We start from the raw sequence: 27,856 nt of genomic DNA on the forward strand, positions 1-27,856 counted from the left end.
CTGAATGTCCACAGCAGGGTAAGGATAGATGGGACTCCCCATTTGGGGCTGCCTACCCTTTCCACCTCCCTAGTCACCTTGCCAACAAGCAGAAATCCTCTCCCATTCAGTACAGCCTACTTCAGACACCATCACCCTGCTGGGCCCAGTCCCCAAACTCCCCTGCCTCGGCCTCTTTCCAAAGATCCAGCACAGGGGGCAACAGAAGAGCCCATTTGGGAGTCAACCCTACCATGATTTATTCATCTTGGGGAAAGACCTAAGTACCAGGGACAGACAGAGTGCCAGGCCCCAGGCAGAGGCTGCAGAAACAGCAGTGGACATCACAGAGTACACAGAGCTCTTGGTTAATGAGTCTTAGTTCCCTAGACAAAAGCCATGGTGATTGCTCTCTTTTTGATTATGAGTAAACGGAAGCCAAGAATGCTCGATGATGTTCTAACAATCTCCAATCCAGAGATAGGGTGTGCCTGGCTCCCCCTGGCTGCACAGTACAGTGGTCACATCCATAAATCAGTTAGAATGTCCAGCTCTGCCACCTACCGGCCATGGCATTGCTTAGTGCCTCAGTTTCCCTGTCTGTAAGATGGGAAGGGGCCACCTAAGACTGAGGTGGTTGTTACAGGGCCTGGCACCCAGGAAGCAGGCAATAGCCAAGAACTGCTCTTATTCTAAGTAAAATTCTGCTTTGGAACGTGAGAATACCTTCTGGGTTCAACCTTAGGCTCCAATGCCACTTGCCCTCCAGTGCCGGAAACACATTAGCCAGGAGCATATTAAACCATTTTCACTTAATTGTCCTATGGGGTTAGGAAACGGGATTTTCTGCAAAAGGAAAGGCTCTGGACAAAGACCTGAACCTTTCCAGCATCATTTCTAACATCTGCGCGCTCCTCGAGACTCTCTGGCACCCACAGAACTGGGTTCCATTCCTAGTTATGCCCTAATGACCCGAAGGGCCGAGATCAGGTTACTGAAAGCCTTGGGTTTCTCACTGTGGAGATGTGACAGTGCCAGCCCCCAGGTCGCTGAGGGCATTACGTGGGACAGGTGAACACAGGTTCGCTGAGCCAGAGCTGGAGCACCGCCGGGGGAGGGCCCCACGACGCAACTGCTCTCAACACCAAAGTGATCCACTGATTGCGCGCGCCCGTTTGCCCCAAGCAGCGCCCGGGACCTTGTGCGACCGCCCGGATAGCAGGCCAGCTCTGGAGCCCGGGCCGCACCCACTTTGGCACTGGAGGCCGCGGACAGCGCCGCAGCTAGGCGGCGGGAAGTCCGGACGGACACCTGTGCCCAGGGACGCGCGGGGAGGGGACCCGGCGGGGCGCAGGCGGGATCACGTTCTAGAGCCTGGGCCCGCCGGCGTGGGCACCCGAGCCATGGGGCTGGCTGCACCGGAGCGCGCCCACCCTGTCCCGGGGACGACCTCCGCACTCCCGGGCAGCGGGGCGCGCGCGACGCAGAGGGGCGCAAGTTCAGCCACTGACCCGCAGCCTGGCCGCCGTCCCGCTGCATGTCGCCCGCCCGCCCGGGCCGCCGCCCAGCGCCCGCAGCTCCGGTCCAGTGCCCCCGGTGCGCCCGCCCGGCGCCCCTCCGCTCCGCCCCGCCGCTTCGGGTACCGGGAGCGTGGGCTCTGTCTTCTGGGAACCGCGTAGCGCCGCCGGAGGCCTGGGCGGGCGCGCGGGGCCAGAGTCCCAGCCGCGCAGTGTGGCGGGAGCTCCGGGCTGTCCGGGCAGCCGGGGACTGGGCGGGGCCAGAAGGGGCGGGGGGAGGGGCGGAGGGCCGGGCGAGCCTTTTCCCTGGCCCCCGCTCTGGCAGAGCCAGTCACTCCCCCGCACCGCAGTTATATAAATGCGCCCAGTTGACCGGGAAGAGCCAATCAGCGACGGCTCATCTTCCAATTATGTCTTTTAATATTTCCAGATCACACCAGAATACATAACGCATTATCACTATGGCGAAATTAGAAAACTCAGAGCAGCCCCTTTCCCGAATTCAGTGCTTCAAAGCCAACCACCTGTTAACCCATTGGTGCCTCCCCATGCATTAAACTTTTTTTTTAATTCAAAATATAATTTCAAAGATAATTCTAAGCATATAAAAATAGCGCCAAGTTCCACCTGTCCTTCCAATGGCAACACTTCCATGATCGCGTTTTCCCTTCCGGTCTGTGGCAGGTGACAGGAAGGCCATTAGGGGCTTCACACACTGTCTGGGTAATTTTGAGGTTGCCTTTGGGATGGCACAGCCTCTAGAGTCAGTAGGTCTGGGTTCATCAGCCTACCCCTCAGCAGAGGGGTGACCCTCTGCTGGGCGGCTTACTTCATCTCTCTGGGCCTCAATCTCTTCGTCGGTTTAGCGGGGACAATAACAGTGCTTATTATTAGGCACAGTTGTGGGATCAAAGTCAGTGTTCCTACAGTACAACGGAGACACGCGGTAAATAGGTCAGTTGTTTTTTCTGAGGTCTTCTGTATCTGTCAAGGGTAATGAGCAATTGTGTAACCACACAATTTGGTTTTTTTCCTACTCCGCAAAGCTCCTAACTCCATTTCCATGTTTTCTTTTTAACCAACCCAGGGCTTCGACCAATAACTCGGGGAAAGCTCTCTGTCCCTCAGTTTCTTCCTCTATAGAATAGAGGTAATATTAATAGCCTCACAGGGATGTTTGAGGATTCTATGAAATGCTGTAGAGTGCATGCATATAGGTTTGCTATTAATCGATACTGCTGATAACTGGCTAGCCATCTGAAAAGGGAATAGACTCCGATCTAGTACCAAATACAAAAGTAAACTCTAGATGAATTAAAGACCTAAATTAATAAAGCGAACAATAAAAATCACACAAGGAGACTTTGGGATCCCAATAGCATGCCTAGATAGGAAGCTCTCTACAGCAATACCTTGTCAGATGGAAATATTGAGGTGGGGGATTACTTCCAATACACTGAACTCACAGGAAAATCGGGGGAAATACCCAAGGATCACAAGCCTCCCCGCAAAAAGAGGAATAATCAGCCCAAACCAGAGGATGAACCCAGAAGTCTGGCCTCCACTGGGTACAACCACCTATGACATCGGCTTCAAGTTTGAGGAACTCTGGCCGGTGCCATGGACTAACGAACAGATCTCCCCATATCGCCAGCTTCTGGCAGAAAAACACAAGATGATATAAATAAACAGTTTCTCCCGTGAATGTGTAGCCAGAAGACTGCTCCCATGTATGTCTGCACTGGCCTCCAAAGAAAAACTCACCCGGCAAAGGAAATTAAAATAGCTACAGGTTCGTAGCGCCCCCTGGAGCCCAGAAGAAGCAAATGCAATCTGATGAATCCTACATTCTACCTCTGAAACTGATTAATACAGTACATGTTAATTAATTTGAATTTAAACAAAAAACTTGAAAAAAGAAGCAAATTAAATGCTCTCTGGAGGACAGCAGCTTCAATTCAGGCCTATCACTTTGTACCATCTATGAGCCCATAATAAAAAATGAAAAGTCCAATGAGGGTTACTCCACACTGGTGAGAATGTGTAAACCTAAAAAGACAGAGTACAACAGGTTGTGGTGACGACACAACTTCTGTGGAGGGACTGGAGCTCCACACACTGCTGGTGGGGGTGTAGAATTGTGGGACCATTTTCGAAAGCAGTGTGTCCGTTCTTAAAAAGTTCAACATACATTTCCACATGATTGGAACCTTACATTCCTAGGTATGTGTCCCAAAGAAATGAGGGCATACGTCCACGCAAAGGCTTCTCTAGCTCTCTCTCTCTTTTTAAAGATTTTATTCATTTATTTGACAGAGAGACACCACAGTGAGAGGAAACACAAGCAGGGGGAGCAGGAGAGGGAGAAGCAGGCCTCCCGCTGAGCAGGGAGCTGATTCCAGGCTTGATCCCAGGACCCTAGGATCATGACCTAAGCCCAAGGCAGATGCTTAATGACTGAGCCATCCAGGTGTCCCTCACACAAAGGTTTCTATACAAGTGTTTACAACAGCTTTAGTGCCTGGTGACACAAGTCCGGAAGGATGCCAGGGACGAGGGCTGGGTGTGGGGGAAGTGGAAGGGGTCCAAGGGTTCTGGGAAATTTTCAGGGGGATGGATGTGTTCATTATCTTGATGGTGCTGATAGTTCCACAGGTGTATGTGTGTGTCAAAACTGCTCTGCATTATGTGTCTACACAGTTTATTCTAGACTGATTTTTACCTCAATAAAGTCATTACAAAAACACAATTGGCAGTTTTAAGCAAGAGTGATTATACTGCACTTTTGAATTTGTAAGAAATATAGAAGTAAAATGGCACAAAGGACAGGCTCTGTAAGGGGTCTATGTTATTCGAGTGAGACCATGATAAAGATGGACATTATAGGGGTGACTGGGTGGTTCCAGCAGTGAAGCGTCTGCCTTCGGCTCAGGTCATGATCCCAGGGTCCTGGGACCGAGCCCTGCATCCAGCTCCTTGCTCAGTGGGGAGCATGCTTCTCCCTCTGCCTGCCACTCCCGCTGCTTGTGCTCCCTCTCCCTCTGACAAATAAAACCCTCAATAAGAAAAAATGCACATTATAAATCCTAGAACAACCAGTAAAAAAATCAAATAGTGCTATAGCTGTTAAGTTAATAGAAGTTATAAAGTGGGATGCTAAAAAGACTTAATTCTAAATAAGAAAGGGAAAAAAGAAACACAAATAAAGAACTGGTAAGGAAAATGAAAAGCAAGTACTAAGGTGCCAGACTTCAGCCCAACCCTGTGAACAGTTACCGTCACAGTGAAGGGACATGCCATCCCATGAAAGAGATGGAGGCTACCAGCCTGCATACACAGAGGGACCCTGTGAGAAGCTGGCTGCAAGAAACTCTCTTTAAATATGAGAGAAGAGAGGCTGACAGGAGAAATGTGGGAAAGCAGACCATGGAAGACATAAGGGGTCTCCCAGAGCTATATGACTATTTTGTCTGATAGACAAAATAATAATAATTAATCATTAATGATTTACAACAATTAACTGTTAATTAATAATTATTTATTAATATCGATCTTAAATTTATTTAATCCATGAATTATTAATTTAATTTATTAAAATTATCGATTATTATAATATATTATATAATACATTATCAGACATATACTTATTAAAGTTAGTATTATAAATTATTTTAATTTATTTATTAACAATTAATTAACAATTAATAATTATAATTATTGATAGAAATAACAGAACTTACTACAAGGAATATTGCCAGAGATGTATCACAGAGGCGAAGGGCCAATTCATGAAGAAGCCATGATAATCTTAAACGTGTATATCTGTATTAATAAAGCTTCAGAGGATACAAATCAAAACTGACAGAAAAAAAGGAGAAACAGACAAATTTTAATCATAGCTGTAGATTTTTTTGACATCACTCACTCTCTCAGTAATTGGTAGACAAAGAAGATAAAAATCAGTAGGTATATAAGGAGAGCTGGAATGCTCCATCAGAGACCTTGATCTTGTTGACATTATGGAATCCTCCCCCCAGTAATAGCAGAAATTGCATATTTTCTCGTCTGGATGGAAAATTCACCAAGATAGCCATGTGCCAGACAATAAAGTACATCTCAAATTGAAAACAACCCAAACCATAGAGAAACCACGTTCTTTGATGATGGAAATGTTCAATTATAATTTAGTAACAATAAGATGTTCAGAAAATCTCCCGAATATTAGGAAATTAAGCTACACGTTTCTGATTAATGCATCAGTCAAAGAAAAAAATCAAGGGATTGATTGGAAACCAAGTATTTAAAACCGAATGATATGTGTTGTGTCTATTAAACAGGTGATGTTTACTTTACAGGATTAAAAAGACCAGAAGCTAGAACTATAATACTGAACAGATACCTTGTAACCTGGGAGAGCAGTGATGGCAGTCAAACCACTTATCCCTCGAGGCAAAGGCTGAGATATTAATTAAAGCTGAGTTATTAATTAAAGCTTTATAAAATAAATATGGCAAGAGAGACTGTGGTGGAGCTGGATACCCAACTCTTGATCTTGGCAAAGGTCATGATCTCAGGGCCTTGAGATTGAGTCCCATATCGGGTTCCATACTCAGTGGAGAGTCTGCTTGGAATTCTCTCTCCCTCTCCCTCTGTCCCTCCTGCACTTGTGCTCTCTCTTAAATCAATGAATCAATCATTAAAAAAATAAATATGGCAAATTTCTAGGTTAAGCACTGAAAATAAGGAAACAAACTATGTAACTTTCAAATGGGAAAATGGAATAAGAGCAAAAGTTCAAACAATCCTAAAGAAGAACAAAAATAGAGAAAAAAAGAAAATCAAAGAAGAGGAAGACAAGTAAAAATACGAGATCAGATGGGTAGAAATAGCTCCAAAGGTACCGGTAGTCACAGGCTACATAGACAAGCAAGCCCGGGGGTTGGGTCAGAGTGTCCTATGGGCAACAGTACAAAACCCAACCGTACGCTCTTTGCCTGGGGTTGAAAGTGAAGGGATGGACGAGAGCACACTAAGTAACAGATGTATTGAACAAAATGACATTTAGATTAAATCATCATGTGGGTGGAGGGGTACCTGGGGGGCACAGTCAGCTGGATCTCTGACTCAGTTTTGGCTCAGGCTCAGGTAGTGATCTCAGGGTCATGAGACCCAGCCCTGTGTTGGGCTCCAACCTCAGTGCGGAGTCCCTCCCGCTCTTTCTGGCTAAAATGAATAAATAAATCTTTTAAAAAAATAGTTAGTATAAAGGAGATTGCTACCAGGTAATAAATCTACCAGGGAGAGCCCACAATTCTAGAATGCATGTGTTTCCTATGAAGTGAACACAGGGCACCAGAAGGAGGGGCTGAAAAATCCACGTCTCGGTGGGGCGTCTCCACACGCCTCCTTCCAACGTTTTGTTTGTTGTAAGAAAATATGCGTAACATAAAGTTTCCTGTCTTAACTGTGTAAAACATACAGTTCAGTGACACTGAGCACACTCATGCTGTGTACAACAGTCACCACCACGTGTCCCCAGAGCTTTCTGTCCTCATGAGAGGCTAACTCTCCATCTTCCCCTCTCCCCAGCCCTTGGCACCCTCCCACCATCCTACCTTCTGTCTCTGTGAATCCAGTCACTCTAGGAACTCCCTCAGGGAAGTGGAACCATACGTGTCCTCTCAGAAGTGGCTTATCCCACTCAGCATGAGGTGACACGTGTCTGCATGTCCTTCCTTGTTAAGAGTGAGTAATATGCCTGTGTGTGTGTGTGTGTGTGTGTGTGTATCATGTACAATTTATCCAGTCCTCTACTAATGGACACGTGGACTGCTCAGACCCCGTGGCTGCCGTGGCTGATGCTGCCGTGGACATGGGTGTACGGCTCTCTGTTCCTTCAGGTGTGGACTCAGGTGTAATCGCTGCCTCCTTACGGTGATCCTCAGTTTCATTTTTGGGGGAATCCCCGCACCATTTTCCACAGTGGCCTCACCATTTTAGATTCGTGCCAACAGCGCACAAGTGTTCCAATTTCTCCACACCCTCAACGACACTTGTTATTTTTTTTGGATAGCAGTCATCCTAATGAATGTGAGATGTCAACATACCTCTTAATAATTTATAGGCCAAATTGTAAAAAAAAAAAAAGCTGGTAAGACTAAAGACTTGAACAACACAACTAATTAGCTTTGTCTATTTATTTAAATATTTTAAAAAGAGTATATTTATTTATTTGAGAAAGAGAGCACACATGCACACGCACAACAGGGGGAGAGACAGAGGGAGAGGGAGAAGCAGAAGCAGACTCCCCGCTCAGCAGGGAGTCCAACATGGGGCTCAATCCCAGGACCCTGGGATCATGAACTGAGCCAAGGGCAGACATTCAACCCACTGAGCCACCTAGGAGCCCTCTAATTCACTTTATTTAATGAACGTATACAGGATCTTCCACCCGTCATATAAAGAACAGTTATAGTTTTGCTAAAGATACCATTTACGGTAATAAAATAAAATGAGAACTACATCTGCTGACAGATAGGCAAGACCTTTATACAGAAAATCTTAACTCTTACTGAAAGGTGTTTAATAGGACTTTTGTGAATAGAGGGATTCATCAGTGGGAGGACTGGATAGATGATGTCATATGTCTCCAAATTGTGTGATAGATTTAATGCAGTTCTGATCAAAATCCCAATAAGGTTCTTTGCAAAATTCACCTAACTCCAAAATGTACATGAAAGAACAAAGGGTTGGCAATAGCTCCAATGCTCCCAGAGAAGATGAACGAGGGCTTTCTTGAGCAAATATCAAGACTCACTATATGCTGACATAGTCATGACAGCGTGACATTGACATAGAGACAGACAAATAGACAAAGGAACAGAACAAGCAGACCGTGAACGCCTGGACACCTGATATATGTCACAGCCCGTACTCCCTGTCTGCTCCCTGGGAGAACGGACGGGGTTTCATATAAGCAACGCTCAGACAACTGGCTATTCCCAGGAGGGCACAAAATGAAACAGGACATCTTGCTCTCACTGTGCATCAAGCTCAACTCTGAAAAGTAAAACTTGAAAACACTTAGCAGGGAATGTGAGAAAATATTTTTGAGGACTCTAGATAAGGTAGAATTTCTTAAAACACAAAAAAGCCCAAATCACAAAGGAACATATTAGGGATATCTGGGTGGCTCAGTGGGCTAAAGCATCTGCCTTCGGCTCAGGTCATGATCCCAGGGTCCTGGGATCGAGTCCCACATTGGGCTCCTCATTCGGCAGGGAGCTTGCTTCTCCTCTGCCTGCTGCTTCCCTTCCCTTGAGCGCGCACTCTCTCTCTCTCTCTGATAAATAAAATCTTTAAAAGAAATAAAGGAACATATTAAATATGCAGATGATGTTAAAATTAATATTTCTATTCACCCCAAGGAAACAATAATAGAAAATGGCAAGCTCTTATCCAGAAGGTACGTGAAAAAACATATGCCCAACAAAACATTAGTATCCTGAAAATATAAAGAAGCCCTGAAAAGCAACAAGAGAAAGACAACCCCCCGCCACCAGCCAAGTAGGCAGGGCACATGAAAAGGCATGTTCATGGAGAGAAAGTATGAAAAGCCAAAAATAGACAAAGAGCCTCTGTCAGAGAAATTCACAATTCAATTGCTCTGAGACACCAATTTGCTCTCCCGGGGCTGGCAATAACCTAAAATCCAGCTAAGACTGTAGGTTGGCAAAGATGCAGAGGATCTGGGTTTCTTGCAGACCATTGGTTGGATACTAAATTGGCAGAAACATTTTGGGCAACTATCTGGTAGTGCCTTGTAAAATTGGGGACATTCCCTCCCCGTGCTCTACCACTTCCCGTCCTATGGTGTAAACTCTAGAACACTGGTTCTCAACCAGGGGTGATTTTGCCTTCTTGGGGGACATTTGGCACTCTCTGGGGGCATCTTGTTGTCATGTCTAGGAGGAGGGTGCTAGTGGGATCTAGCCATGGAGGCCAGGGACAGCCCTCTCTACAAAGGATTATCGTTCTGCTGTTGAGAAACCCTGATGGAGAATGGAGAAGTCTTTCCTCTACGTGCATCTGAAATACAGATGCAAATGTCTGTGGTCTCAAGGTTTAAATTTTCTTTCTAATTGCTAGAATGTCTATTCCCAGTTCAGCCAGCCACATGTATTAAAATGGATGAATTTTTTAAAAACTCAGTGTGAAGTAAAAAGGAAAATGTGGGAGAATATATATATATATATATATATATATATATATATATGTATATATGTATATATATGTATATATATACATATATATAATCTGATACCATGCATAGGGAATTAGAAAAAAGATAAACACACACAGGGAAATCTTGAAGTAATGAATCTGATGGCAAGTTCCTTTGTGACAAATACAGATGGAATCCTGTCCTCTGTCCAGGCCCTGTCCTCAAAAAGGGCCCCTAACATTTTTTTTACTGTAGGTATAATTTCACTGTTTTTGTGTGTGCCTTATTATTTATTTATTTATTTATTTATTTATTTATTTATTTGAAGTAGTATGGAAATGCAACTGACACTTTTGGAAACCCCCTTCCTGAGCTTTAGAAAATACATATGTTATATATTACTTGGCATTCTTAAAATACCTTCTCCCCAAAATATTTTTTAATAATTGGAAATTTTTCTATTTAAACGTATTTTCTAAGGTCACATTTGCTAGCCAGATCACATTTTAATTTTTTGTAGGGGGAATAAACAGGCATAGCAGCCGCCTGAGTTTTCCTGCACTTGTAGGAAAATCTAGGCTACATGCACTGTCCAGATGCCATGGAGACCATCTAACCAAGAACGTAACTCAGAAGCTATATTAAAAGGAAAAAGAAAGTGACGGCTGTATCTACATATCTGACTACACCACAAGGTCATGAGCAAACTCAAGAGGTGAATGCGAGATTTGGAAAAAGTACTTGATCCCCGAGAACCAAGAGAGGAGTGTCTGCTCTGCTGAGAACACTTAAAAATGGACAAAAGAAAGCAGACTCATAAATACGGAGAATGATCCTAAGGAGAAACATGGTTGTATGCATTCAGTTTCCAGAGGAGAGGGAGTGGGGCGGAGAGACAGGTGAAGAGGAGAAAGAGGTGCAAGCTTCCAGTTATGAAATCAATGAGCTGCAAGGATGCAAAGTACAGGACAGAGAACATAGTCAGAAATTTCGTGATACTGTTGCATGGAGACCACTCATTGTGGCAGACACCGACTAATGTACATAATTGCACAGTCTCTATGTTATACACCTGATACTATACACCCGACACTAATAGGACATTGTATGTCAATTATGGTTCAATAAATTAAAAAAAAAAACTGGACACCCCCTCCCCCACAACAAATGGACAAAAGAAAAAGCCTCAACTACAAATGGACCAAGGGTCCAAAATTGTCCAAGACAATTTTGAAAAGAGCCCCTCTAAAGTCACTTGCATATTCCAGTTCTCCCCACTTTCCCAGCAGGCAGGGAGACACATACTAAAATCACAAGGACACATCACTTTGCACCCATCAGGGCAGCAATGCCCCCGGAGCCAGGGCTTTGGCTCATTGATGGGAAACTCCTGCATTGGGGCAGAAGGGTGACGTGTCACAGAGTGCTGGGAAGGTAATCTGTCGGCATCGATTCAGATAAAAGTTTATGCCTTCAAACCAGCAATGCCCCCTGGGAATTCATCTGTGGAAATAAAAATACTGATACTGGCCAGGATATTTACTGCTACTGGTTGTCAGCGGGCGAGGATGAAGGGGATGCCCACATCGTGGGGTGTCATCAGCCTTTCAAGGAACGAGGCCAGTTGCCTCTGGATGCTGGCGGGGATTCCAGCAGGTGTTGGTGGGTGTGAAGAGTAAGAAGCACATAAATGTGCTTATGATGGATTCATTTCAAAATGAAATGAAAGCCCCTGAAGCCCTGTATGGGTGTGTGTTATAGTATATACTCACATATGTCTAGAGAGAAAAATGTGGAAAAAGTGAGTTTGTTATCACAGGCTACCTGATGGGGGATGTGATATGGGAATGGGGAGGGGGAAGCATCCACAGTAAAAATACCATGTTGCGATTACGCCCATTCATGTGAATGAGCAGAGCCCCAGAGCTCTGGTCACCCCAGTGCTCGTGGGGGTCACCGTGGTGTGGCAAGATTCAAGGTCACCTTCTTTATATCTGCCTATACTGTCTGAATTTTTTTTTCTTACAATAGGCATGTATTATTCATAGAACCAGAAATAGCCCACAGAAAGCTGTTTTCATTGCAGGGTGGAGTGGAGAAGAAAGAGTGTCCTGGCATGGGGACCCTGCGTCCCAGGAGACTGGACTCCCCTGCAAGGACAGTGATGGGAACCTGGGTACTCTGCCTGCCTCCCACCCCTCGTGGCTGCTCCCCTTTGTTTCTGGGGGAAATCTACAGGCTCTCAGTGCCCATGCCCCTGCCCCAGGGATCAGTCCTGTCCCGTGCAGGAGCCTGGGGCAGCTAGCTCCTTTCATGGCCATCCCTGTCTTTGGGAACCTTTTGTACTGAGACAACTGGACACTCACATGCAATTGGAAGTCATAACTAGGAGCCAGTATACCTTTTACCGGGTTTCCCCCAAAGGTAACACCTTGCAAACATATCATACAATGTCACAGACCAGGCAACTAACATGGGTAAGGTCCCCCCACCTTATTCGGATTTCCACGGCTTTCCCTGAACTCCTGCACGTGCATGCACTTAGTTCCATGCAATCTTATCACATTTGCAGACTCCTTGCTATGTGCGCCGCCCTAGGCAGGACACAGACCCGTTGCACACGAGGACCCTTCCTGCTACCCCTTTACAGCCACAGCCACCACCCTCCCCCTCCCCAACTCCTGGTAGCACGAATCAGTCCTCTCTTTCTAGAGTTCTGCCATTTTGATTTCAAGTTCTATAAATGGAATCATGCAGCTGTTTAATGCAGCCTAATTCCCATCATCATCCTTTAGGATCTGAAAGTGGACTGATGGCAGTGCCGGCTTGGGGTGGAAGACCTGGCTGGAGATTCCAGATCTTTTTGTCTGAGTCTCTGTTGTCTCCTCCAGAGCACGAGAATAACAGCACTTGCAGTGATGGAGGGAGGTAAGCTTTCTGCTACGAATCCCCTAATTCCCACAGTGTTCCCCCACTGAGCACATGAATGGCCCAGCTGCCTTAGGTGGGCCACGACTGTGATCCTGGTTCTGTTCTTCCCATCACTCAGATGGTGACAGTGGGAGCAAATGGTGGAACCGGGACTCCCATCCCAGAGAGTCTGGCAGGTGTGGGGAGTGGCACTATTTCTACTGGACAGGGAGGAGACCATGGCTCAGAGCACTGAGGGGACTTGTCCCAGGCACATGGCTAATTTGTGGCTGAGCCCACAACAGAGCCTGGTGCTTGTTCCCCACCCCTCGCCCAGTACTGGTTCTTCTGTACCCCTCAGTCTCAGGGGGACGCCTGGAGCTTTCCCGTGCATCTCCCCAGCAGCAGGATGGTTTTCTGCTACTTGGGAGATGTGGGGCATCTGCCACTGGGGGAGCCCAGGGGGCGGGTGCCAGTCCCGACTCAGCCACTTCCTAGCTGGGGACTATAGTTGAGTCGTTGAACCTGTACATTTCTCAGTGTCTAAGGATAAGGAGGAATTAAAATGAATTAATTCATATGGAGCTCAGACAGTGCCTTGCACACAGTAGGTGCTCAGTAAATGTGAGTCTTTACTAACAAGGTGATGGTTTCTTCATCCTTAGACCCAGGCTGCCAGTGCTCTGCATTCTGGCTCTACTGACTGTGAGCTCTTGGACAAGTTACCTAACCTCTCTGTACTAGGGCAGTTGTGTAGATTAAACAGGTTAATGCTCCCAGAATGTATCTGTCAGAGGATGCTTGACCAGCTTGCTCTTATTACTACCCTTCCCCCAGCACGGCCTACCATCCAGAAGACCAGTCTTACAAGTTGGATCAGATCCAACCACCTAGACGGGGGTGGTAGGGGTGCTACTTGGAGGGTCCTGATCTGTCCTTCTGGAGGTCATAGCTCAAACCGCCCTGGTTCTGACCTTCAACCTCCCTCCTTCATCTCTACCAAACTCAATAGACTCTCACCTCTACCTTCCTACCCAGCCTCCATGCAAATCCTGGAGTCTGCCAACCAGCTCTGGTGACCTGTTTCAAATTCCTTAATGACCCAAAGTCCCAGTGGGGCTTTCACAGTCCTTGCCAGTCTCTTAGCCTTGTGTGCTTCCTATGGGGCAGCAGGCCTGAAATCCATGTCTCCGTCTCCAATACCTCCATGGTCTCTCCGCACCTGCTCTTCCCTCTGCCTGGAAGGCCTGCATCCTCCCCCCTTGTCTAACCTTAGGGCAAGTGTCTTCTCCAGAAATCCTCTCCTGAGTCCCTGAAGTGGTCCTTGGAGTTCCTCCCCCTACACTCCTATTGCCTGGACTACCCCATCATAATGACCCACTGTGGTCTCTCCCACTGACCCATGAGCCACTGGGCAGAGACAAGCTATTTCCGGCCACTTCCCTGGGGCCTGGGGAAAGCACCAGTGCCCAGTGGATGCCTGCTTATGTCTGGGGAAGGACCAATGGGGCTAGTGAGGTCTGCCTGCCCTTCTACACAGGACCATGCCTCCTTTAATCCTATCCCTCATGCCTTTCCTCAAGAACTCTTGATGGCTCCCTTCCCACTAGAAGGTTAAGCCCATACTCAGGGCATTCGTGCTACTGCTTGCTCTCCCTGGAATGTTCTCTCTTCCTCTTCATCCAGCCAGCGAATACTCAGGGCTGACTTCTTCAGTGAAGGCCAGGCCCTCGGATCAAGCCAGGTTCCACAGGATGTGATCTCCTTGTACCTCCCCCCCCCCTTAAGAATGATCACAATTGTAGTTAAATAATGGTATCATTTACAATAACATCCTGGAACCTGTAAATGTGGTCTTATTTGGCCAAAGCATCTTTGTACATGTGGTTAAGTTAAGGATCTTGAAGTGAGATAATCCTGGATTAGCTCAGTGGATCCCACACCCGCGGACCAGAGTCTTTATAAAAGAAGAGGCCTAGGGGTGCCTGTGTGGCTCAGTGGGTTAAGACACTGTCTTCGCCTTGGATCATGATCTTAGGGTCCTGGGATCGAGTTCCACACCGGGCTCTCTGCTCAGCAGGGAGCCTGCTTCCACCGCCCCCCCCCCCCTGCCTACCTCTCTGCCTACTTGTGATCTCTGTCTGTCAAATAAATAAATAAAATCTTAAAAAAAAAAAAAAAAGAAGAGACCTACGGTGCCTGGGTGGCTCAGTCAGTTAGGTGTCTGGCTCTTGATTTCCGCTCAGGTCAAGATCCCAGGGTCATGAGATCGAGCTCCACGTTGGGCTCCATGCTGGGTGTGGACCCTGCTTAGGATTCTTTCTTCCTCTCTCTTTGTCCTTCCCTCCCCACTCACGTGGTTGCACTCCCTCAAAGATAAATAAAGAAAAAATTAAAGTAAATAAATAAACCAGAGAGAAGGCGCAGACAGAAGAGAGGGCCTCGGTCAAGACAGAGGCGGAGATCTGAGTGACGTGGCCACACGCCAGGAGCACCTGGAGCCCCAAGAAGCTGAGAGAGGCAGGAAAAACTTTCCCCTTAGAGCTTCTAGAGGGAACAAGCCCCTGCCAATCACTGGACTTGGGACTTCTGCCCTACAGTATCAAGAGAGCGCAACTTTCAGGGCGCCTGGGTGGTTCAGTTGGTTAAGCTGCTGCCTTCTGCTCAGGTCATAATCCTAGAGTCCTGGAATCAAGCCCCCGCATCAGGCTCCCAGCTCCACAGGGTGTCTGCTTCTCCCTCTGACCTTCTCCCCTCTCATGCTCTCTCTCAAATAAATAAAAAAAAAATCTTTAGGGGCGCCTGGGTGGCTCAGTGTGTTAAAGCCTCTGCCTTGGGCTCAGGTCATAATCCTAGGGTCCAATGTAGGATCAAGCCCCACATTGGGCTCTCTGCTCAGTGGGAAGCCTGTTTCCTCCTCTCTCTGTCTGCCTGCCTCTCTGCCTACTTGTGATCTCTGTCTGTCAAATAAATAAATAAAATGTTTTTAAAAAATCTTAAAAGAAAAAACGAGAGAGTGTAACTTTCTGTTGTTTTAAACCTCCTGGTCTGTGGTAGTGTTTGATGGCAGCCTTCAGAAAGTAACACAGATCCATATATACTAACTAATTTAATCCCCACTCAAACCCATGAGATTATTACTATTCTAAGTTCCATTTTACAGATAAGGAAACTGAGAAAAGCAAAGGCTCAATAACTTGCCTAAGGTCACCAGCTAGTAAGTGGCCAAGCTAGGATCCCCCCCAAACCCCTACTCTAGCCCCAGACAGCCTGGCCCAATCAGAGGGGGGTTAGCGGGCAGTAACTACTGCTCTGGAAAGCGACAGGAACCCCTTCCCCAAGACCCTCAAACGTGGATGGCCTGTCGAGGGGATGGCAGCTTTAGCCTGGGCTCACAGACCATGGGTCCCATGATACCTGGAGGGCTGCTTTGGAGACAGTCGGACTTTTGGTTCCCCCATTGCTGCTTGCTATGTGTTCTGGGCCCCAGGGCCTCCTGATCCCTAGTGAGGAGAAAGTGATGGTATTTGCCTCTTGGGTGGTCCAGAGGCAGAGAAGTAGACCAGGACGTTTCAAATACACACACCCGACAGTGGTCCCACAGACCACCTTCCCCGGTGAGATAGTCTCAGGATCAACTCCAAAGTCTTTCCCACAGCCTAGAGATCTTACACAACCTGGCCTCTGTTCCCGCTGCCCACCCCATCCTCACCATTCTTCTCCTCACCTCTCTGTAGCCCAGAGATAACCCCTCTTCTTTAGATTCTCAAATATGCCACGTTTTCCTCCAGTCAAGATGCTTATGTTAATGTTTTTCCCTTCCTTTGCTGGAATATAAAATCCAGGAAAGCGCCGAGCCTTCTTGCGGTTCACTGCAGTATCCCTAGATCTTAAGGGGTCCTTGGTACATAGTAGGTGCCCAATCGATATTTGTGGAACGGAACTGAAAGAACGGATCTTTGCCTCGCTAAATTCTACCCTTCCTTCAAGCCTCTGCTAGATATCATATCATTCATTCCACTATTTTTTGGTGACAGGATTTTATTATTTTTTTAAAATTTATTTTATTTTATTATTATTATTATTATTATTATTTTGCCTAGTGGTAAGACTCCTGGCTCCGCCACTTGCTGGCTGTGTCACTTTCAACATTTCCTTTAACCTGTGACCCTGAGATTGCAGTCGGCACAAAGGGGAGAATACAGGTCTCTCGGCAGTTGTGTCTTCCCTGACCACCAATGGCCTAGGATGGCCACAGTCCCAGGTGAGGGCAGGGATGGGCCTCCTGGGGACTTTAGCCCCTAATGGAGCCGGCAAACTCCTCCTGGTCCAAGGCAGCTCCGACCCAGCGGGCGCCACGACCCCGAGTGATACGGGGCGCTCAGCCGCGGGACCCCAGCCCTTCCCCGGCGCTGGCCGCGCGGCCAAGTGCGCACGCTCAGGCCTCCCCACACCTCCTCTGGCTGCCGCCTAACCGCTCCCGGCCTCGGCCCCGGGCGGGGGCGGGGCGAGCGCCGCGCCTTCCCCCTGACTGGCAGGAGGACGAGCCAATCGGAGGGGAGACCCGGGGGAGGGGCGGGGCCTCGCCGTGAGCCGGGCGCCGGGCGGTAGCAGGAGCTGCAGCCGGGAGCGTGCGGCACGCGCTGCCGGCTGCCCCGAGCGCGGTCACCGGCGCCGCCGCACCTCGACCCCCGCCCCGCAGAGCCGCGCGCGCGCATTTGTCCGTATTCCTCGGTTGCTTACTACGATTTTTCTTTCTTTCTTCCTTCCTTTCTTTTTTTTTTTTTTTGCACGCAACCTTTTTCTATTCCGTTTTGTCCTTTTTAAGGCGGGGGCGGCGGCAGCGTAAGCTCGGGGCGGGGAGGGGGCGGCCGGAGGATGCGGCGCGCGGCTGCGCTCGCTACGTCCGCCGCTGCTGCCCGGCTCGGGCCTGAGCGCCGAGCAGGTGGGTACAGGTGCGCCCGCGGGGGGTGGCGGGAGGCGCGTCCTGGCCGAAGGGCGCCCGCGGACCCAGCGACCGATGGGCGGACCCCGCGGCAGGGGACGCGGTGACCGGTGCCGCCCCGCCCCATCGCCCACCTCCCCCTCTTCCAGCCTTCGCGCCCCTCCAGATCCCCTGCCGCTCTCGCGTCTCACCTCCGTGGTCCCACACCCTTCGGTTCCCATCCCCCATTCCCCTCCAAATCCCCCTGCAGCGTCTCCCAGCAAGAGGACTCTGCGTCGCCTCCCTCATAGGCCCCCTCCCCGTACTGCCCCCAGCCCCCCTCTCTCCCTTACGCCACCTCTATTTCCACTCCTCTCCCCATTCCGCCCCCGAGCCAAGAAGGGGGAGGGGGAACCCACCCGCTGCCTCCAGGGAGTGGCGCGGGGGGCGTGGCCGGCCGGTTCCCTCGGAGTCCTACCCACTGAGTAAGTCAGGGTACCCCCAGGTCCCAGCAGAGGTGGCGCAGAGGTTGGAGCTCCGGCCGCTCCGGGGCGGCAGGGGGCCGGGAGGGCGAGGCCGCCCTGCCTGCACCCCCGCCCCACGCACAGCACCCGCCGCGGCGGCCGCTGCCACGCACACCCCCGCGCTGCTCCGCCCACGTGGGCTCCGGGAGGAGGCTGAAGCGCTGGGAAGAAAGGCTGGTACCCACCCTGCTGCCCCGCCGGCGCGCCCTGGGCGCACGCAGCCTTTGGAGATGGCGCACAAGAATTGGCTCCGGGGGGCCGGGCACCTTGCCTGGACGTCCTGCCTTAGTGCCCATGCCCTCGTCCCCAGCTTCCTGCCCCCTCACTCCATCACTCCACCTTCCCTGCTGCGAGCTCTTGACGATCCGGCCTCGATCCGGCCTCGTCATCCCTGATGGAGGACGCTTGCCAGGCTGGAGTCTTTCGCATAGCCCTAGAAGCACCCGCCCCCACCCCCCAACACACCACCACCCCTCCCCACACACCGTAGTCTGCCTTTCTCCTGATGGCTTGGCCGGCCTGGGCTCTCTGCCAGCCTCTGCCCGGCTCTTTAGACTGTAGAGATACTGTATCTAACTGCTGGTCCTCCCCCACCCCCACCCTTTCCACGCACACTCACAGGCACACGTCCTTGGCCTTTGCTTGTGCTGTTCCCTCTTTGGGAACGCCCTTCCTTCAACTGGCCAGCTCCTTCTCCATGAAGGCCAGGGAGAACCCCTTGCCCTGCCTGAGCTTTCTTGTATGGCAGAGTGGGACTCACTGTTGTCCTTTCTGATGGTCTTGGCCTCCCAGGCCAGATTAGGAGATTTTGAAGCCCAGAAGCCTCGGCCCTTCACACAGGGCTTGGGTCTCAGTACGTATCCCACCTGAGAGGGGCCCTTCCCGGTAACTGAGTGATCAGCAGTGGGTCTTTGGAGATGCTGGCTTCTCCTCCAGACCTTGGGCAGGTGGGTGGTACTTTCATGAGCCCAGATGGATAAGGAGGTTTGGGGATGGCATGGGGTGGTCAGGACCCCTCTCCGATGCTTGCCCAATATGAGAGGGCATGACTGCATGTGGTCTGTAATGCCAAGCATCTCTCCAGAGCATGGGGGGAACTCCCACCTTGAGACTTGTCCCAGTGAGAAGTCCCTCGAAGGGTCAGAGTGCGGGCCCAACAAATGCGATCATTGCCATTGTCCTTCGCAAATCATCCTTAGCGGCTTCTGTGACCTCACATGTTCTTCGCATTCTGGCTTCCCTGGCCCTCTCTCTCCCTTGCCCCACGTCTCAGCCTGTGCTTCCTCTGTGTTTGCCAGGCCTGTCTTCTCACTTAGGCTTCTCCCCACATACTGTGGTTTTGTTTGGTTTCAGTTTTGGTTTTTGGTTTTCCTGGGAGATGTGCCCTCTTTCGTTTGCCTGGAGAACTCCTATTCATATGTCAAGGCCCAGGTCTCCTGTGATGTCTTGGTGGTGTTTCCTGACTTTGCCGGATAGATTGTGGGTTCTCTTGTCTGTGCTCTTTTAGAACATTTATCCATGTATAGTTTCGTGGGTGTGTGGTTTTTCCCTAAGCAGACCTTGGCCACTGGAGAGTGGGGTCACAGTGAGGTCCAAGGGGGAGCCCCGCTTGGACGGGTGGGGGGTTCCACCTTCCTGGGGAGGCAGTCATGCCCACATCAATCATGCCAGCACTATAAGAGGGACGTGCATAGGGTGGGACAGAGCTTGACGGTCTCTGCTTGGCCTGGCCAGAGGTTTCACGGTGAGGAGCCAGGATGGAGGCCTTTTGGTGTAGAGGGCTGGTTGGGGCTGGGAGAGGAGTGGCAGAAGGAACAATTGCTGAGCAAGGCATGAGAATGAGACCCTGCCTCTCTACAGGCTCTGGGGCCAGACTGCCTGGTGCCCACTGGGGCCCTGCCCCTCTCCCGGCTGGGGCTAAGGCAGTGCCTCCCTCCTGGGCTTTGTAATCCAAATGGGGTGCCTCCCGCAGAAAGATTGCTGATGACTGCACCGTGTTCTGGGTCTCCTTGCTTGGTTTCCTTGGGTGTTTAGGCCAATTTGCCAGTCTTCTGAAGTCGATTCACCTTTGTCCTGTCCCTTAAGGCTGTGTGATCTTGGGCCATAGGCTTAACCTTTCTGAGCCGCCATTTCCTGAAGAATGGGGACAGTGGTCTCTCTGGCATGGCTGGTGTGGGTATCCGAGTGTCGTCTCTGGGCACAGGCACCACTGAATAAGCGGTCATGATAATGGGGGTATGTGTGGTTCAAAAGTCAGTCCTTTGGTTTTGTCCTAGAGCAACCACCCAGAGCAGAGGCCCTCAGTGTCCCTCCCTAGCTAACAACCTCAAGCCAATAAGCTACACATTCCATAAATGGGAGTGAGAGATGGAGGGAGCGGGTGTGTGCTGGCTCCTAGGAATTTTGCATGCTTGTGGGAGAAGGTGCTGAGGGCTGCGGGCAGGAGTCCTGAGCTCAGCGTGTACTAGCGAAGGCCACCCACCCGCCTCGAGCATCTCCTTTGATTCTTCTGTCATCTGGGCTTCTTTCCTGCTCAGTGGTGACAGTGATTTCCACCCAGTTCCTAGGAAGACTCTTACCCCCTTAAAGGAACAAACCATCAGCACCAGCTAGGTGAGCTGAGCTGTGAAGGAACAGGGCTGGAACTGGGCTGGGTTGGAGGGGCTGCACTGAGGACCAGCTCCGACCTCCTTGGGCAAGTTCAATGCCCGGGTCCTTTTCCTGGGATGCTCACATGAGGAATAGAGCTATCGTTGCTTAAACTCCCACTCCTTCTGGGAATTCTCTCTCACTGAAGCTGCACAGCACCCCTCTCGGGAAAGGCTTATGTGGGCACCTGACAAGCAGGGACTGAGCTTGGAGGTGGAGGTGGAGGGAGGCAGAGGCAGAACTCGCCAGGGTGGGGCAGCGGAGGGGAGGGGGTAGCGCCTATGCTCCAGAACTTAGGTGTTGCTCTGTGGAACACGCTGATCCCTGTAATGGAAAGCCAACCTTCCTACAGGGCCCATGTGAGGAATCAATCAGAGGAGGCTTCTCAGTGCTTTTGATCGAAATCGGTTACCTTGAAGCCAGTAGAAGCCATTAGTGCTGCTGCAATCCGAGGCTCAGGAAAGGTACTCCAGGGCCGGTCAGCAATGAGACCTTGCTTGTCATTGTCCTTCTAGCCCGGAACACTGTCAGAAAATGTTTTCTTTGCTCTGGCCTTTGCAAGGCCAGGTAGACAGCCCAGGAACCTTGGGCCAGTGGGGAGGGGCAGGAACAAGGCAGGGGGGCGCTGGGAGCCTCACGCTGTGAGGAGCCCCTCCTGTAGGAGATGGGAGGGGAAGAGCTTGCAGAGAGGAGACCCAGAGGGCATGGAGGCTCTGCTCTCCTCTTCGGTATTATTGTTTATTTTTGCAACGGCAACAGGAAGTATTTTACCTCTCATTCATCTCTAGAAATGAATCGAGTTAAATGCTATTTTTCTTAATTGTAGCAGTTAATGTTTGTTAAGCACCTACCAAGGGCCAGGGTATGTGCCAGAGGTAGGCAAGTGGCAACCCTATTAGCCTGCTGCCCGCTTCTCTAAATAAGGTTTTATTGGCACCCAGCCACGCCCATTGTCACACCTGTTGCTGTGGCTGTTTTCCTGCTGTGTTGGCAAAGTTTCACTGCTGTGGCCATCACCTGTGAAGCCAGAAACACTACCTGGCCCTTTGTAGCCGGGAGTTTTCCCCCCACCCAGTCTGTGCTGTCCCCATTTGGGTTCATTCAGTTCCGGACACAAGCCCAGAGGGAGGTGCCTTGCGTTTGTCACTTTACAGATGGGTACAGACAGCCTCTGAAGCCCATTGCAGGGGTCATAGAGCTCGTAAGTGGGGAGCAGAGACTGCACCCAAGCAGTCCACGTTATTATTTTTGGGGGGGGATTTATATATTTTTAATTAGCTTCTTTTTTTTTTAAGATTTTATTTATTTATTTGACAGAGATCACTAGTAGGCGGAGAGTCAGGCAGAGAGAGAGAGAGGGGGAAGCAGGCTCCCTGCTGAGCAGAGAGCCTGATGCAGAGCTTGATCCCAAGACCCTGAGATCATGACCTCAGCTGAAGGCAGAGGCTTAACCCACTGAGCCACCCAGGTGCCCCTTTAATTAGCTTCTAATTGAATTTTGCCATGTTTAGAGAATATGTTCTGTATGATATCTATTTTTAAAAATTTATTGACAGTTTCTTTTTTAAAGAAAAGATTTATTTATTTTAGACCAGGAGAGAGCGCTTGTGTGAGTGGGTTGGGGGAGGGGCAGAGGGCAAGAGAGGGAGAGGGAGAGAGGCTCTCACGCTGACCCCCGCTGAGTGTGGACCTGATGCAGGGCTCTCTCCTAGGACCCTGAGATCATGCTCTGAGCCCAAATCAAGAGTTGGCTGCTTAACCAACTGAGCACCCAGTGCCCCGGTTGACAGTTTCTTAATGACCTGGTACCTGATCATTTCTTAAAACATCTTTGTGTTACATCTATATATAATATTTAATAATGGTTATCACGGTAACCATATTTAAGTGCACTGCTCAGTGGCAGTTACATATGTTCACATTGCTGAGTAACTCCCCATCTAAGTCCGGAATGTTCCCATCGTCCCAGACTGGCAGTCCCCGCTCTTAACCCGTGACTCCATGCTGCCTTGTAGGAATTTTGTAGGGGAAAAAGCAAATGTCAGTGGCATCATAATTTAGCGCAGGAGGCTTTTGATGGCAGCTTTGTGTTCGAATGCTGGCTCTGCCACTTGCCAGCTGATGGTGGACAAGCCCGCCTCCTTTGTGAAATGGGGACAGCTCCAGTCCCTCTCCCCGCAGATCAGGTGGAAGGGGACGAAATAAAGAGCAGAGGTGAAGGCCCAGCCTCGTGTGGTGGATGGTGGGTACGATGCTGTTCCCTTGAGCAACCACACCTTAACGGGGTGTCAGGTCTGTCCTCTCTGTGAGGCCCGTGGTGTCCCCTTTATCCTTTCCAAGGTACTGGAAGCATCCCCAGGACCCATCATGTGTCCCGCAGCCCCCGCCTAGACCTCAGAGGACCCAGATACTGGGTGGATACGGCCTCCTGCTGTTCTTCCTACCCCAGGGCCCAGACTTGGCTGCAGGACCGCACCAGGGAATGAAAGGAGGTTCTGTATATGACCATCCCGAGACTGCCAAGGGCTGCCCATGTGGCAGTAATGCCCTTGTGTGTGCCAGGTCAAGGGACGTGGCGGCTTGGCCTTCTGGCCCCCGTGCCACCAGCTTGGCTGCGTTTTGATTTGGGAGCCCTGGCCTGGCCCCTGGTCCCTTCCTCAGGGCTGGAGGGGTGCAACACACCACTGAACGGTGTCCTGCTTCCTTTGCAGGATGGGCAGCCTGTGAGGACCCCGAGCTATGGGGAGTGGAGGCAAGGGTGATCTGGTGAGGTAGCTGTCCACTTCCCCTAACCTTGGAGCCTTTGTCCCCTCTCATCTCCTGTTCTGTGCGGTTGCTTCTGGAGGCCCATCACTCCTATCTGATTGTGGAGACACAGGGATGTGTGCAACAGCGGCCAGCCTGACTCTTCTGTTGAAATAGTTCTCCGCCTCTCCCTCCCACCCCTACTTTTTAAAAAATTAAGGTGAAATCGGCACAACCTAAGATGAACCATTTCAAAGCGTACCATTCGGTGGCATTTAGTGCCTTCGCAAAGTTGAACGACCAAGGCCAAACATTTAATTCCAAACATTTTTCCCAACAAATATCTAGTTACAAAACACACTCTTTGCCTGCAATGAAAGCCCTGTCCCCATTAAGCAGCTCCTCTGCATTTCCCCCTCCCTCAGCCTCTGGCAGCCAGTGGTCTGCTTTCCATCTCTAAGGATTTGCCCATTCTGGACATTTCGTATCAATGGAATCCCATTACATGTGGCCTCTTGCAACCGGCTCCTTTCACTCAGCATCAGGTCCTTGAGGGTCACCCAGTTGTAGTGGGTGTCAGTGCTGTAGCACCTTATAGGTGAGTAATATTTCGTGGCGTGGCTAGACCATGTTTTATTATTCATCTCTTGATGGGTGTTTGGGTGGTTTCCACTTTTTGGCTGGAGTGCATAGTGTTTGAAGCAAGGTTTGAAGTGTTAAAAATGTTCTTTTTGGGGCTCCTGCTGCCCAGGTTCCCTTCTGGCACGACCAGTCTCTCCTCTCACTGCCCATCATTCAGCCACTCAGCAGATGCTCCTGGGTGTGGACCCCATGCCAGGCACTGCGCTGGGAGCTTCCAGCCTTGACTTGTCCTTGACATCTGGAGAATGGTTTGTTGTCTTCTCATTTTCCAAGCCCGGGATGTGGGAGTGCCCTGAGACAGGAGGAATGGCAGGGGGGCCCACCCCATTGCTCCAGAGAAGCTGCTGGCATGGGAGCCCGGCTGCTTTTCTACTGTTTCCTGGAACATGCTGGATGCTTCCCACTCTGAGGTTTGTATTTGCTGCTTGCTGTCTGTCATGCTCTTCCCTGCCCTCACCAGAACTATGGTCTTCTCATCCTTCACGTCTCAGCTTAAATTTCCTTGCCTCGCAGAGGTCTTTCCTGTCTATCCCAGGTAGTTGCCCACCTCCCCTCTGCTGTTATTCTCCCCTACTGCAGTCTGTTTTCTTCTGAAATCATCACTATCCGAAGGGAGTTTTCCTTGTCTGTTATCATTCTCCCACCCCTGTAAGCTAGGGCAAAAGCACCAGGAGGGCAGGAACCTTGCCTGGTATATTTGTGCTCATCTTTCAACACAGGCTATTGGTACACAGCAGGTGCTCAGTAAATAATTGCTGGTGTTGCTTGAGTCAGATGCAACTTAACTTCCTGAGTGCACCTTGTTAGCTCCAGACCTAGAGCACATCTCCTAAACTTTCTGAGCCTCTCTTCCTTTTCCAGTCCACGTGGAGACCATCCCGGGTCCCTAGCTCATGGGATTGGTGCAAGTTCAGAAGTAACCTGGGCAGACTGCCCAGAGCTGTGTTAGTATTCTGTAGGTGTTTGTAACCAGCGCTGCTGCTGGTGGTAGTTGGAGATGTGGTCCTAGTGATTATGAATGAGTCTCCATGTGCTGAGTGATATATACGCTTGCTTGCCCGGTGGTAGGCAGGAGGCTCCAGGAGCTGAGCTCCTGTTGACTGGCCGCCAAGCTCCCATCCACTCGCCACTGAGCCCCTGTCCACTCACTGCCGCTCAGCACCATTGAGCCCTGAAACATGGCTCCTCTGAATTGATCTGGCCTGTGAGTGAAAAATACACACTGGATTTCTAAGACTTTGTATCAACAGGAGAGAGAAAAAGATCTCAGGAAAAACTGTGACAGTGATTACACATTAAAATTTGGATCTTTTGGGCCAAATGAATTCATTTCACTTGTTTTTTTTTTTTTTTTTTTTTTTTTTTTTTTTTTTTTTTTTTTTTAATGTGGCGACTAGAAAATTAAAAAATCAAAAATTTCAGGTGGGGTTCCCATTGTATTTCTTTTGGGCAGTGCTGCCCTAGACTCTCATCTCCTTGAGGCCAGGGGCTGGGCTGCAGGGGCTGTGGCTGTGCCTTCTGTTAAGTACATGGCCTGGGCAAGTTAATTCAATTTTGTTGTGCTTCAGTTTCCTCCTCTGAAACAAGAATCCCGTCTGATGACAGGCAATGACACTGCATATCTGAGGGCTTCCTGTGTGTCCCTGGAAGGAATGAGGCCTCTATGAAGAGCAGGTAGGGCAAGGTCCCTGCCCACATCAGCTTTCATTCTGGGGAAGGAGAGACCCACACCATCTAAAGAAAACACAAACCCAGTCAGTCCCTAAGGCTGTGATTGCTCCCTGAAGAATCTAAGGAAGGAGCTGCCGTGGACATCACACCTGCCAAGGATTTTGCTGCTGTTCTCTGAAGAATTTGCAAACTCACGTGCATTTCCCATGGCTACTGAATGCTGGAGACCCATCCCAGCAGCTTCCCCAAGGCCAGCTCTGATTGGTTGAGAGCAACTGATCAGCCAGCTCTGATTGGACAAGAGCAGATGATGGCCAGCTCTGATTGGTCGAGGGCAAGACGATGAGCTCCGATTAGCTGAGGGCCGTTGCCTCAGGGTGTGGCACAACCATCCTCTTTTTGCACACAGTTCTTAGGCTCTGCACCCTAGCTCCGCTACTTCCTACCAGGCCTGGGAGGGAACCTACGTTTCATTCCCGATCCAGCCAGGAACCACTAAGGGGATAAGTCACTTCACCCTGGGAGCTCTAGAGTTCTTCTGTCGGGGTGACCCCCGCCACCCAGGCCCATCATAAGGTGCTTGTGCTTCACATAGATGCTGGGGGAGGGCTTTGTTTCAGTTTTGCAGAGGCCATCTCACATTGTCCTCCTTGTTTTCCACATGCACACCTGCCTGCGGGTGCCCGGCATGGTCATGCCTGCTGGGGTGGGAGGTTGAGAGTGCGGTGTGCTCACAAAGAAGCAAAAGGAGCCCGAGGATAGGTTATGGGGGCTGGAGCATCTTTCTTTCCAGCCCTCATTGGGCCCACACCACCTCAGTATTGCAGAATGAGGGAATTACCTGAGGTTGCACAGGTAGAAATGGCAGTGGTGGGCTTGCTCTGGCCACTCAGACAGTTGCTGATTACATATGAGAAGTGTGCAGACCTTAGCTGGGCTTTCAAAGCCCCGATGGTCTGCTCCCAACTCCATTGCCATTATTTATCTCAGTGGACCATACCTAGCTGCTGAGCACTGCTCTTTCTTCCAGATCCTCCTTTTCGAGCTACCTCTGCCTGAAAGGGCTCCCCACCTCTCAACTGTAACATCCTGCTTGCTCCATAGCCCAGCCGGGATGTCAGTTCCTCCATTCTTCCTGGGCCTTCAGGAGAGAACTGTTTGATTACTCTGCAAGTTCTGATTGAGTGGATGAAGTCACTGGGGCTGGATTAAGACAGGAATAGCCTGGAAGCAGAAGAATGGACCAAAGGGGCTGCTTCTGCTCATCCCAACTTTGCTAGCATGGTGTGGCCTGCTCCTGCCTCCCTCTCTTCCCACACCTTCCGTGGGGCATGTGTCCAGCTGCACCATCTGCTCACTGCTCCCGACGGAGCCAGGCTTCTGCACATGCTGTTCCCTCGGACGGATTTGCTGCTTTGCTTTTCCTGTCCTCATCCACGCAGTGAACCTCTTCCACTTAGGATCCACCATTAGCCTTATTTCCTCGAGAAAACCTTCCCTGTTGTCCCCCCCCATCCCCCCCGCCTTCCCCAGGCCAGGTCAGGCATGTTGCCAGGGCTTCTGCTGCCCTAAGCATCCCTCTGTCACTGCCCTGGATGCAGTATTGCAGCTGTCAGTGACTTTTCTGACTTTTCCACTAGAAAGAAGTCTCCAAAAGGTTCTGGGAGGCTTGAGATGCCCTCTGATTCCCAGGAGGCTTCCCAGAGCCTGGCGCAGGGTGGGCTGCACAGTAGGTGGTCAGTAGATTTCGGGCCTTTAGTCCCACAGTTCCCGATAACCCTGATAATGGCAGTGCTGGGCGGGGCCCCACCTGGGAGGTGGCTGGGTTGTCTCCGTTGCTTGTGTTGGGTCTGTTCTGTCCTTAACTAGCCTCACTCTACTCTCTGCAGCAGCCACCCCTTGTGACTACCCTGCGAGCCTTAGATACCCCAGTACACAGACAGAAACACCCCAGTGGCCATGTTAGCCCAGAGAGGACATGGTGGAACTTCTTAGCTTCTTCATAAAGTCTCCTTCCCCCAAATCACCATCTCACCTTCAGTCCAGGACAATAGATAGACTAGCAGGCTGT

The 27,856-nt window shown here is 50.1% G+C and overlaps 2 protein-coding genes across 18 annotated transcripts in view; one reads left to right on the forward strand and one right to left on the reverse strand.

Moving 5' to 3' along the window:
• Nucleotides 1–18,577, reverse strand: part of LOC125093525 (high mobility group protein 20A-like) — a 56,483-nt gene extending 37,906 nt beyond the window's left edge. For 6 of the 7 annotated variants that reach the window (XR_007125273.1, XR_007125275.1, XR_007125274.1 and 3 more), the window contains exon 1: nt 1,491–1,715. Coding sequence is in view for 3 of the 7 variants with exons in the window: in XM_047718841.1 (XP_047574797.1) it covers nt 1,491–1,518 (28 nt within the window). In the remaining 4 variants the exon portion in view is untranslated. Of the gene's footprint in view, nt 1–1,490; nt 1,716–17,973 lie in introns of those variants that run through there. The other variant, XM_047718839.1, reaches the window with a different exon arrangement.
• JAKMIP1 (janus kinase and microtubule interacting protein 1) overlaps nt 17,226–27,856 on the forward strand; it is a 123,456-nt gene continuing 112,825 nt past the window's right edge. For 5 of the 11 annotated variants that reach the window (XM_047718826.1, XM_047718828.1, XM_047718829.1 and 2 more), the window contains exon 1: nt 17,227–17,575. The gene's annotated coding sequence lies outside the window, so the exon portion shown is untranslated. Of the gene's footprint in view, nt 17,576–27,856 lie in introns of all 11 variants that reach the window. The other 6 variants (XM_047718831.1, XM_047718832.1, XM_047718835.1 and 3 more) reach the window with 5 other exon arrangements.

Source organism: Lutra lutra, chromosome 2, assembly GCF_902655055.1.
Source record: "Lutra lutra chromosome 2, mLutLut1.2, whole genome shotgun sequence".
Classification (NCBI taxonomy): Eukaryota; Metazoa; Chordata; class Mammalia; order Carnivora; family Mustelidae; genus Lutra; species Lutra lutra.